The sequence below is a fragment of the Chrysemys picta genome, chromosome 6 (genome assembly GCF_011386835.1).
Source record: "Chrysemys picta bellii isolate R12L10 chromosome 6, ASM1138683v2, whole genome shotgun sequence".
Taxonomy (NCBI): domain Eukaryota; kingdom Metazoa; phylum Chordata; order Testudines; family Emydidae; genus Chrysemys; species Chrysemys picta.
Window position 1 is genome coordinate 122,786,637 of NC_088796.1, and position 13,075 is coordinate 122,799,711.

General features: G+C 48.6%; 1 protein-coding gene across 4 annotated transcripts in view; it reads left to right on the forward strand.

Annotated features, from left to right (window-relative positions):
* Positions 1-3,080: 3,080 nt before the first annotated feature.
* Positions 3,081-13,075, forward strand: part of FBXO10 (F-box protein 10) — a 63,266-nt gene continuing 53,271 nt past the window's right edge. For 2 of the 4 annotated variants that reach the window (XM_042850415.2, XM_065549767.1), the window contains exon 1: positions 3,241-3,444. In XM_042850415.2, the coding sequence (XP_042706349.2) occupies positions 3,319-3,444 (126 nt within the window). In that variant the 5' untranslated portion in view covers positions 3,241-3,318. Of the gene's footprint in view, positions 3,445-13,075 lie in introns of all 4 variants that reach the window. The other 2 variants (XM_024100186.3, XM_005309194.4) reach the window with 2 other exon arrangements.

Sequence of the window (13,075 nt, forward strand, 5' to 3'; positions counted from 1 at the left end):
AGTTTACAGACAACACAAATATTGGGAGAGTAGTAAATAATGAAGAGGACAGGTCATTGATTCAGAGTGATCTGGATCACTAGGTAAAGCTGGGTGCAAGCAAACAATATGCATTTCAATACAGATAAATGTCCATGCATAGCTCTAGGAACAAGAAATGTAAGCCATCCTTACAGGATGGGGGACTCTCTCCTGGGAAGCAGTGACTCTGAAAAAGATTTGGAGGGTCTCGATAGATAATCAGCTGAACATGAGTTCCCAGTGTGACCCTGTGGCCAAAAGGACTAATGCAATCCTGGGATGCATAAACAGGGGAATCTCGAGTAGGAGCAGAGAGGTTATTTTACCTCTGTATTTGGCACTAATGCAACTGCTGCTGGAATCCTGTGTCCAGTTCTGGTGCTCCCAATTCAAGAGGGATGTTGATAAATTGGGGAAGGTTCAGAGAAGAGCCATGAGAATGATTATGGGATTAGAAAACCTGCTTTATAGTGATAAACTCCAGGAGCTCAATCTATTTCACCTAACAAAAAGAATGTTAAGGAGTGACTTTATCACAGTCTATAAGTATCTACATGGGGGAACAAATATTTAATAATGAGCTCTTCAGTCTAGCCAAGAAAGGCATAACAGAATCCAATGGCTGGAAATTGAAGGCACACAAAATCAGACTGGAAATAAGGTATACATTTGTAACAGTGAGGGCCATTAACCATTGGAACATTTTACCAAGGGTCGTGGTAGACTCTTCGTCACTGGCAATTTTTAAATCAAGGTGGGATATTTTTTCTAAAAGCTCTGCTCTAGTAATTATTTCGGGGCAATTCCCTGGCTTGTGCCATGCAGGAGGTCAGACCAAATGATCACAATGGTCCCTTCTGGCCTTGGAATCTATGAATCAAAGAATCACTGCGAAATGCAGCATATTCTTTCTATGTGTCTTCTTCTGCAACACCCTCTTACACTCGGGGCAGTGAGGTGGGGGACAGAGCTGGCAATGCCCATCAACCCACCCCCATTCAAGGATCCCTTTGCTCCCAGAGAATCCACAGCTAGGTCCCTTAAGCTGGCTCTACCCTTAAAAATTAGATGCATGTAGCTATGCCACTCAAAGCTGTGAATAACTTTGTGCCCTAAGCGCCATAGTTAGGTTAACCTAAGCCCGATGCAGACACAGCTAGGTCAACTAAATAATTCTTCCATCGACCTAGCTACCACCTGTCAGAGACGTGGTTTAGCCACACAGAAAACCCCCCTTCAGTCGAGGTTGGAAGCGTCTATGCTACAGCAGCACAGCTGCATGAGCTGTAGCGTATACATGGCCTCCGGGTAGGGCTGCCCAGCAAGCTGGAGTGAGCCTGGGCCGACAGCCGGCGGCCAGCAGAGTGCTCTGAGTGCAATAAACACAGAATCATAGAAGATTAGGGTTGGAAGAGACCTCAGGAGGTCACCTAGTCCAACCCCCTGCTCAAAGCAGGGCAAATCCCCACTAAATCATCCCAGCCAGGGCTTTGTCAAGCCAGGTCTTAAAAATCTCTAAAAATGGAAATTCCACCACCTCCCTAGGGAACCCATTCCAGTGCTTCACCACCCTCCTAGTGAAATAGTGTTTCCTAATATCCAACCTGGACCTCCCTCACTTCAATTTTAGACCATTACTCCTTGTTCTGTCATCTGCCACCACTGAGAACAGCTGAGCTCCATCCTCTTTGGAATCCCCCTTCAGGTAGTTGAAGTCTGCTATGAAATCCCCCCTCCCGCTTTTCTTCTGCAGACTAAACAAGTCCAGTTCCCTCAGCCTCTCCTTGTAAGTCATGTGCCCCAGACCCCTGATCATTTTTGTTGCCCTCTGCTGGACTCTCTCCAATTTGTCCACATCCTTTCTGTAGTGGGGGGGCCAAAACTGGACGCAATACTCCAGATGTGGCCTCACCAGTGCTGAATAGATGGGAATAATCACTTCCCTCGATCTGCTGGCAATGCTCCTACTAATGCAACCCAATATGCCATTAGCATTCTTGGCAACAAGGGCACACTGCTGACTCATATCCAGCTTCTCGTCCACTGTAATCCCCAGGTCCTTTTCTGCAGAACTGCCGCTTAGCCAGTCAGTCCTCAGCCTGTAGCAGTGCATCGAATTCTTCCGTCCTAAGTGCAGGACTCTGCACCTTTCCTTGTTGAACCTCATCAGATTTATTTTGGCCTAATCCTCCAATTTGTCTCGGTCAGTCTGGACCCTATCCTTACCCTCCAGCGTATCTATCTCTCCCTCCAGCTTAGTGTCATCCGCAAACTTGCTGAGGGTGCAATCCATCCCATCATCCAGATCATTAACGAAGCTGTTGAACAAAATCGGCCCCAGCACTTGGAAGTTGTGGCCGGACCCACATGCCCTCCCCTGGCTTCAGAGCCTGGGTTCCAGACATCCACACTGCTGTTTCGAAAGCCCCAGCTGTGGGCCCAAGGCTGGGAGGTTGGGTCCGTCAGGGCCGGCTTTAGGCCAATTCCACCAATTCCCCCGAATCGGGCCCCGCGCCTAAGAGGGCCCCGCGCCCAGTGGCAGGGCCACCGGGGTGGGGTCAAGTGGCCGAGAATCCCTTCCCTGGCTAGAGGCTCCTTTTTAATTTTTACTCACCCGGCAGCACTCCGGGTCTTCGGCGGCACTTCAGCGGCGGGTCCTTCACTCGCTCTGGGTCTTCGGCAGCACTTCGACAGCAGGTCCTTCAGTGCCACCAAAGACCCGGAGCGAGTGAAGGACAAACCGCCGAAGACTACGAGTGCCGCCCGGTGAGAACAAGCCCCACATGTTTTTTTACGTGTTTTTTTTTATTTTCAGTCATCCCTGCCGGGGCCCCGTCAAAACTGTTCGAATCGGGCCCCGCACTTCCTAAAGCCGGCTCTGGGGTTCGTGATGCTGGCTAGACACCCCCCTTCGTTGGCAGCCACGCAAACAGCCTTATGGGCAAAGCGCCGCCAGGCCCCCGCCCTGAAAAGCACTAGACCAGAGCTGGGCGTTATGATGATGAATGGGCCCGAGGCTCCGGGCCATGTCCGGGCGCCTCAGTGCTCTGGCAGCCCCTGCACTGCTTACAGGGGGAGGAGAGTCCGTGGCTCCCGCAGCGCCCCGCTCTCGGGGTGCACCGCCCTGCACGGGCGCCGACGAGTCTGCAGCGGGGCCCGGCGCGCGCTGAGCGCCCAGCAGCAGGGCCCGGGAAAGGCACGCGCAACCCCCCCCGCGCGCAGCGTTCCCCGCCCACGCGCCGAGTGCTGCAGCGCCGCGAGCCCCGGGAAAGGCTCTCTCTCTCCTCCAGGCGCTCTATGGTCTGTGCGCTGGAGCGGGGGGGAGGGGCTGCCAGCCGGCCGGGGCGTTTGTTCCTCGCGGCTCTGCTGGGCGAGCAGCGCCCGCAGCAGCCTGGATGTGGTGGCTCCGCGGCGGGATCTAAGGTAACGGGGGTGGGGGGCGAACTCTGCCCTTGCCCCCTGCAGGACTGCTGCTGCCCTGCAAACTTGCCCGCTGCCTTTCCCGTGGGGCGCCTGGCGGACGGGAACAGGAGTGGGGTTGGGTTCAGTGATGGGGGGGCGATCGGCAGCCCTGCCCTGGCTAGGAGCCTGGCTTTTCTCCCCGTGCTCTGCAGGCGATCCGCTGCCCGGAGTTGTGCATGCACGGGTTACCCTCTGCACGCTCGGTTTTGTGGGGTGCAGCGGGGTGGCTGGGGAATGCTGCGGTGAGGCTAGTTTCATAACCATCGCCCTCGGCTGGGAAGGCAACTGGGAGCACAAACTTGCCATTTCTGTGTAGTAAGGGGAATAACGTGTGTGAACCCAGCCTCGAGGGGGAAACCATCTGTAACTTGCACTAATGGCCCCTTCCTTGAGGAAACCGACTTCTGTTGAAACTTGTATTCCGAAAACCAGGGAATTTACACGCGCTTGTGAGAGGCTCGGAGTTATGTAATCTTAGTGCTGTGTGGCTTGTGATGCTGCAAGTGCTCTTTTACTACCCTGAGGCACCCATCAATGTGTGTGTTCACAACCATTTTAAGGCACGGCACGGAAAAGAAAACCAATTTCTTTTAATGCTCACTTGCAAGTAGAGGGCTGTTGTGTTTTGAAATAGTTTTATAGTAGACATAGTAAATGTATCTACTTTGTTCTTTTGTTAGGTGTACTGTCTATCACATTTTACTCTTTGCTGCATTCTGCAGTTTTTCTACTGTTCATTCAGATATTTGGCCACCAGAGCTTTGCTGTTTCTTTGAATATTGTGTTGATTTAATACATAGAACGTTTGTTGAAGTCAGTTACTTACCATAGGGGAATTCAGTTGTCTAACGTGGTTTTAAAGTTATTTCAGTGCTCTCCTTAGTTACTAGCACAATATTTTTTAATAAGGGAATTGAATGTTAGTGGAGATAGGATCAGTCTCTAGAATTACTTGCAAGTATGCTGAGCTACACCTCTAACCCATTTTGTGATTGGAAGGGTGGCTAAAAATGAGTGGTGGGACTTTTGGTTTGCTTTCTTCGCTTGCAGTGGGATTTTGACACGAGGTGACCTTGGAGTAGGGTGTTGTTTCAAAACAGAGTGATCCATGGCAGAAATAAGGAGAGGAGAGGGCATCATGCAATAGTCAGAACCTGGAACAATGCAGTATCTCGGAGCTCTGCCAGTCTTTTGATCAAAACTGCATGAAACCCCATTAGAATACAAGCAAAAGGGAAAGGTGGTGGTATCTTTCTAACATGGGCATCCAGGGTGGTTTTCTGTACTGGTGGATTACTGTTGTAATCTGCTGCATTATGTACACCAGATTAATATATTTCCTTACGCTAAACCCATTGGATCGGACTGCCACTCGGAGTAGATACTTTTTTGGAATGTTACCACGGGGGAATACAAAGATCTATTTTCATGAATATATTTCAGGTTGGGCAGGAGGGAGGGTATGCTGCCTGCCCACCAAGGCATTGTGCTTCTGAAATCGGATTCCTCTGGTCCCACCCTGGGCACTAATGGCACATTTAGTCCTGGGTATGGTGGGATTTTGAGGCACTGTCCCTAAGGCAGGTCTGTGGGGAGAAGGGGCCCAGGGAGGTTGGCGGGGGGTCTGTGGGGAGAAGCAGCGCAGGGAGGTTGGGGCGGGTCTATATGGAGAAACGTCCGAGGGAGGCTGGGAGCGGGTCTGTGAGGAGAAGTGGCCCAGGGAGGTTGGAGGTGGGTCTGTGGGGAGAAGTCACTGAGGGAGGTTGAAGGCGGGTCTGTAGGGAGAAGCGGCCCAGGGAGGTTGGGGGTGGATGGGGAGAAGCGGCTCAGGGAGGTTGGGGGCGGGTCTGTGGGGAGAAGTGGCCCAGGGAGGTTGAAGGCGGGTCTATAGGGAGAAGTCGCTGAGGGAGGTTGAAGGCGGGTCTATAGGGAGAAGAGGCCCAGGGAGGTTGGAGGCGGGTCTATGGGGAGAAGTCGCTGAGGGAGGTTGGAGGCGGGTCTATAGGGAGAAGGGGCCCAGGGAGGTTGGAGGCGGGTCTATGGGGAGAAGTGGCCCAGGGAGGTTGGAGGCGGGTCTATGGGGAGAAGCGGCTGAGGGAGGTTGGAGGCGGGTCTATAGGGAGAAGTGGCTCAGGGAGGTTGGAGGCGGGTCTATAGGGAGAAGTCGCTGAGGGAGGTTGGAGGCGGGTCTATAGGGAGAAGCGGCCAAGGGAGGTTGGGGGCGGGTCTGTGGGGAGAAGCGGCCCAGGGAGGTTGGAGGCGGGTCTGTGGGGAGAAGCTGCCCAGCGAGGTTGGGGATTTCAGACAGCTTTGTGGATCTAGTTGTGTTGTGAGCTGTTCCAGAGCCTTTGAGGGAATGCTGCTGTTGGGAAAGGTGTCTCTGCTGCCATGGGGAGCATTTGTGTTGGTCTCCCTTCCTGCTCACACCATTTTCAGTGGTTTCTTGCCATTCAGCTGCCCTACTGAACAACCCTCAGTGCTGCAGCCTGTATATAATCACCCCACCAGTGAAACCCAGACACCATCTGGCTGCTTTGTCCTCCTCTGCAAAGCCACCCGTACAGTGCACCAGGGCTGGGGTCTAGGGAGCGGTCTTCTTCCCCAGACTGGTTACTAAAGCATGTCTGATCTCCGGTACTTATCTGAGCCCATCACCCTGGTATCTGAGCAGCTCACAGACTTTAATGCATTTAGCCTCGCAATAACCCTTGTGAGGTCAGGCAGTGTCATTCCTTCCCTTGTGTGGATAGGGAACTGCGGCAGAAGGAAGCCCATGGTGGATCAGGAATTCAACCCAGCTCTCTCAGCCAGCACCCTCATCAATGAGCCATTCTTCCTCTGCCCTCATCTGTCTCAGCTCCCCCTGGAGACGTACATTTGTAAACGGGTGGGTTGGCAGTAGGGTGACCAGACAGCAAGTGTAAAAAATCGGGATGGGGGTGGGGGGTAATAGGTGCCTGTATAAGAAAAAGCCCCCAAAATTGGGACCGTTCCTATAAAATCGGGAATTCTGGTCACCCTAGTTGGCAGACTCCTGAAAGTGTGTCCGGTTGTACCTATTGTTTTTGCCCTTCTCCTGTCTCTGCACTCCTCATTCGAGCCGTTTTTTTCCAGTGCCCCTCTCCCCCTTCCTCCACACTCAGTGTCTGATCTCTCCTGTTAGGGGGAAGGCAGTTCCTGCTGTCAGGGGGAGGCATGTTGTCGTTCCAGCCCCAGATGTATGTGGTTCTATGTAACCCCTGCGCCTGGTGCCATAGCTGGGGCCGGTTATTTAGTGTTTGCTACCTCGGAAAACATGAAATGTTTCCTGGGGGGGGTGACTCTACTCATTTGAGGGGTTCCTGCCTACTCACTGCTGGCTCAGGGGTCCCTGGTATGAATGTGGGGACCCCAGGATAGTGGGGTGAGGAACGGTACAGCAAGGGACCAGCAGGAGACAGAGCCTGCATCTGCACTGCCAGAGTCTATCCCCTGTCACCTTATGTGGCCTGCTGCTGTCCAGGGAGCAGCCCTCTCCCCTCCTCCCCCCCAGGAACCCTCTGCTGTGACCCCATCACTGTGCCTGGACAGAGGAGAGTCCTGCAGGCTGAGGGGCACCTCCCTGCAGCGGCGGCAGAGACAGGTTCTAGAGATGGGGATGAAGAACAGATTGATGGGACAGGTTTCCGTGGGACTGTTTCTGACAGGGCGAAGACTCTGGAGGCCCCTGAGCTGCTGGCAATGGTTGAGGATGGAGCTGTGCGCCCTGAGGAGGAGGATAGCATTGTGGTGGGTGGTAGCTCCGTTGCCTGGAGCTCCCAATGGCCCTGTCTTCCCCTGTCATGGAGAGTCCTCGAGCCCCCGATCTTGCACGCTATGGTGATGATGCTGGGTCCCCGCCTGGGGCTGCACTGCCTGCCCCCTTGTGACAATCGGTATGCGAGCTGCTCCCACTGAATCTCCCTCCTTCGGGAATGAGAAGACTATTCCAGTGGCGGCTCGATGTTCTCCTGGGCTGGTGGAGTCTGCGGGAGAAGCCGAGGACAATGAAGATCTCTGGGACTCCGCCCTGGTTCCGGATGTCCCCGCCAGTCAGCGGATAGGAAGGGTGGGTACAGGGTGAAGGAGATGGGTGGCTTTTTGGCTAGCACTACAGGGAGGTGTGCACAGTCCCACTGCCCTCTGGGAGAATTGCTCTTGTGCATGTGGGGGCAGATTGTGACCCCAGAAGCTTGGGACTGTGTCTAATCAGGCTAGTGCTGTTGTCAAAAGCATTTCTCTGATGGGAGCTGGGAGGCTCCCATTGCGCAGTGGGAAGAGACTGAACGCATGTGTGGTGTCTAATGCCTTTTACCCAAAAGTCCAGCACCTCTAAAAGTCTCTCACGTCCCCTGATGATGGTGTATGCTGCCCAGCGCTCCTCCTGTTTAGTCAAGCCGCATTTTGCTGCTGATGATGGATGTCTATGACCGACGTCTGTGAAATCTTTTAGAAACCTGGGCTGGTATTCTCTTCTGTCTCATTTGGGTGGATTCATCCCATGAATACCTCTAATCATCAGAGCTGTGAAAAGTAAGTTGACCTTTACAAACCCGCTACACTTGCATCCTCTGAAGAAATGAGATTTTTAATTGAAGATTTCACAGGCAAAAGAAGATTTGTTATAATGAAAGAGAGCTATAAAGCTGCCACACAGACCCCTCCCCCTGGTATGATTCGTCTCATAGACCTTAAGGCCGGAAAGGACCATCCAGCAGCAGTGAGATGCACAAGGTGGTCCTTTTTTACTGCATTAGCACTGCAGGGTATCTGTGGTGACTTGATTAAATTTAGCTACAAGGACACCATCCATTTAAAAATCGCATTTCTGTCTGACTGTTATTTTTATTTATTTATTTGCCTACAAGCGGCAGCTCAGCTGACTGTAGCTTAAAGAGAGCAAAGGGGGCGGAAAAGTCTGGTGTTGGTTTGTTTTTTAATTTGTTTACCCTGTGGCTTCCACAGTGCCTTGTGTAAAATCAGCATCATTGTTTTCCCCTCTGTAGTAAGCGTCCTCATGTTTGTACAGTAACTAGGACGGGGTGGGCAAACTTTTTGGCCCAAAGGCCACATCTGGGTATGGAAATTGTATGGTGGGCCATGAATGATCATGAAATTGGGGGTGGGGGTGAGGACTCAGGCTGGGGGTGCGGGCTCTGGGGTGAAGTCAGAAATGAGGAGTTCAGGGTGCAGGAGGGGGCTCCGGGCTGGGGCAGAGGTGTGTGTGTGGGGGGTGAGGGCTCTGGCAGGGGTCCGGGCTTGGGTGCAGGAGGGTAGGACCGAAGGGTTCGGATGGCAGGAGGAGGATTAGGGCTGAGACAAGGGGTTGGGGCACAGGAGGGGTCAGGGGTGAAGGCTCCGGGCGGCACTTACCTCAAGCAGCGGCATGTCCCCGCTCTGGCTCCTACGCGGAGGTGCGGCCAGGCAGCTCTGCACGCTGCCCCATCTGCAGGTGCTGCCCCTGCAGTTCCCATTGGCCCTATTTGCTGGCCAATGGGAGCTGCGGGGGCAGCGCTTGGAGCAGGGGCAGCGTGTGGAGCCCCCGGCTGTCCCTACGCATAGGAACTGGAGGGGGGACGTGCCTCTGCTTCCAGGAGCCGTGGACAGCAAGCCCCTAGCAGAAGCTTGAGGCCGGATTAAAAAGTCTGAAGGGCTGGATGCGGCCCCCGGCCATAGTTTGCCCACCCCTGAACTAGGACATATAAAGTGCTATACAAGAACTTATAGGTGATCTTTGTTGTTGTTGTTAGGTAAATAATAATACTTATTATTAATTGATCCTTACCGGGCTCCATCCATAATCCTCAGTCTAAACAGACAAGGTGGACAATACAAAGAAGTAGGGCATCTGATTTTGCCATTATTACTTTGTTCTCTGAGATGTGGGCAAACTACTCTGTAACTATAATGGATAGTAGCTGAATAACAGGGAGCTCAGGACTAATACATTTCCCGTATAAAGCCCTGGGTAGAACTCTCCTCCCTTAACTATTGTACTTCAATAGCTATTTTATTATGACGGCCATAATTAAGACTATCAGAAACAAAAGACTGTAAGAATTCCAAGGCCACATAGCCTTCAGTCATAAGTGAGGGCCCCAAAGACTTCTTCCTGAATGACCTGGGGAATAGATTTCAGAACCTCCTGCTGCATATAAAGAAGTAATCATTAGTTTTGTTAATGTTAAAGCTTATTAGGTGACGTAGACCCAGAATTTCAATTTTGTGTAAGAAATAGAAAATAAAACATGATTTAAGCATTTTTTAATAAAAATTTAAAGCAGTTTCAATGAAAATTTGCGTTTGTTTTGCAACATGCCCTAGTAGGACTTGCGACCTTGTCCTAACACAAGAACGAGGAAATGAAACTGACTAGAAAGAAAAGTGAAATTTATTCAGTTTGGAGAAAGACAATAATCCAATTCAAGATTGTAAATAACTAGGGCTGTTGATTAATCACAGTTAACTCATGATTAACTAAAAAAAATTAATCGTGATTAATCAGTTTTAATTGCACTGTTAAGCAATAGAATACCAAGTGAAATTTATTAATATTTTTGGATGTTTTTCTACATTTTCAAATATATTGATTTCAGTTACAACACAGAATGGAAAGTATACAGTGCTCACTTTATATTATTATTTTTTATTACAAATATTTGCACTGTAAAAAGATAAAAGAAATAGTATTTTTCAGTTCACCCCATACAAGTACTGTAGTGCAATCTCTATATTGTGAAAGTGCAAATTACAAATGTAGATTTTTGTTGTTGTTACATAACTGCACTCAAAACCAAAACAATGTAAAACTTTAGAGCCTACAAGTCCACTCAGTCCTACTTCTTGTTCAGCCAATTGCGAAGACAAACAAATTCGTTTACATTTACAGGACATAATGCTGCCTGCTTATTATTTACAATGTCATCTGAAAGTGAGAACACGCGTTCGCATGGGACTTTTGTAGCTGGCATTGCAAAGTATTTACATGCCAGATATGCTAAACATACATATGCCCCTTCATGCTTCGGCCACCATTCCAGAGGACATGCTTCCATGCTGATCATGCTCATTAAAAAATAATGTGTTCTTTAAATTTGTGACTGAACTCTTTGGGGGAGAATTATGTTTTCTGCTCTGTTTTACCCACATTCTGCCATATATTTAATGTTATAGCAGTCTCGGATGATGACCCAGCAAGTGTTGTTTGTTTTAAGAACACTTTCACTGCAGATTTGACAAAACGCAAAGAAGGTACCAATGTGAGATTTATAAAGATAGCTATGACACTCGACCCAAGGTGTAAGAATCTGAGGTGACTTCCAAAGTCTGAGAGGGATGAGGTGTGGAGCATGCTTTCAGAAGTCTTAAAAGAGCAACACTCCAATGTGGAAAATATAGAACCCGAACCACCAAAAAAGAAAATCAACCTTCTGCTGGTGGCATCTGACTCAGATGATGAAAATGAACATGCATCAATCCACACTGCTTTGGATCGTTATCGAGCAGAACCCGTCATCCAGAGGACATGTGTCCAGGCCGAATATTTGTTGAAGCATAAAGGGACATTTGAATCTTTAGGGCATTTGGCATGTAAATATCTTATGGTGCTGGCTACAACAGTGCCATGTGAACACCTGTTCTCACTTTCAGGTGACATTGTAAACAAGAAGTGGGCAGCATTATCGCCTGCAAATGTAAGCAAACTTGTTTGTCTGAGCGATTGGCTGAACAAGAAGAAGTAAGACTGAGTGGACTTGTAGGCTCTAAAGTTTTACATTGTTTTATTTTTAAATGCAGGGTTTTTTTTTACATAATTCTACGTTTGTAAGTTCAACTTTCATGATAAAGAGATTGCACTACAGTGCTAGTAATGGGGGAATTGAAAAATATTATTTCTTTTTTTTTTATGGTGTAAATATTTGTAATAAAAATAAATATAAACTGAGCACTGTACACTTTGTATTCTGTGTTGTAACTGAAATCAATATATTTGAAAATGTAGAAAACATCCAAAAATCTTTAAATAAACGGTATTCTATTATTGTTTAACAGTGCGTTTAATCGCGATTAATTTTTTTAATCTCTTGATAGCCCTATAAATAACCAGTGTAAATGATGAAAAGTAAATTAGATTTCCCAAGTGTTATTTTGAATAATCTAGATTCCTAGTAATAGGGAAGTAATTTGAGTTTATTTTTTTTTCTGATTCATACATGATCACAAGTCATAAAAATTCTGCAGCCAATGACTTTAGTCTAACTAAAGTCACTGGGCTCAACATAGGGGTACCTGTGTGCAATCTGATATCTTGTGATCCACAGAAAGATGAGCTAGTGGTTCTTTCTGACTTCAAGCTTTATGAAACATAACTTGATTTTTCAAATAGCATGTTGAGCTCATGACTCAGCTGGTAAAGGGGTGATTAAATTCAAATGAGTAGGTCATTGGGAAAGAGTAAATACCAAACCATATGATGATGTGTTTAGAGCCACTGCCCAGAACCACCACACTGTGTTTAAGGCTGTGTGGTCTGGTAGACTGAGCACTGGACTGGGCCTCAGGACATCTGGGTTCTATGCCCGCTCTGTCAATGGCCTTCTCCTGGATGTTGGGCAAACCACTTCTGCTCTCTCCCCTTGCCTACCCTTTGCTTGTCTTGTCTACTTACATTGTAAGTTCTCTGGGCGCAGGAGCTGTCTTTTACTGTGTTTGTGCAGCTGCTAGTACACTGGGGGCTTGATCTCAGCTGGGGTTTCTAGATATTTCTGTATTATACATCATTAATTCAACTCCAGTAGGAGAGAGATGTATTGTAGCTTGCAATTTGTGGTAGGAATTCAGGGTGAAATCCTGGCCCTGTTGAAATCAATGGGAGTTTTGCCACTGATTTGAGTGGAATTAAGATTTGAGCCAGTCAGCTAGGTCTTATGTTTCTTTTGCACCCAGCCCTCCCATTGGAGGAATGCAGGGGAGAAGGAGAACAATATTTAACAAATATAACAATGAGCTAAAATGGAGAGAAATTATCTTAAATCTCTTGTGGAGACAGATTTGACATAATGTCTGGCCCCACTAACCTTGAATGCTGATCTAAGTTTGCAACAGTTAACTACTGTCCCAGTTTCTTTGTGACATTTGTGGGCCATAAAGAGAAACTTCTGTATGTGTTCTGGGCATGATCCAAACCCCAGTGAAATCACTGGAAAGGTGAATATGGGATGGTGCAAGATATCCTGGGCACATCATTATGGAAGAAATGTAATCCTCTGGGTTAGCTTCACACAGCTGCCTCTTTATTATAACAGAGAACCTGTGCGCATAGCTCAGCGGAGAATGCATCCTAAATCACGTTCCCCAGGGTTCTTCATGGCTAATCTCTCATCTTTTGATCTGGCTACAAATGTTCCATCACATTTAGAAGTGCCTCTTTTACAGGCTTGTTATGTTAATTAAAGTCTGTTTCAGTTCAGAAGCTGGATTTCCCTGTCTCAGATCATGGACTCCAAACCAATGAAAGAATGACTCATTTTGTGAAATATGAAGAAGCACAGTTTTAAATTGTTTGAAGGACTAA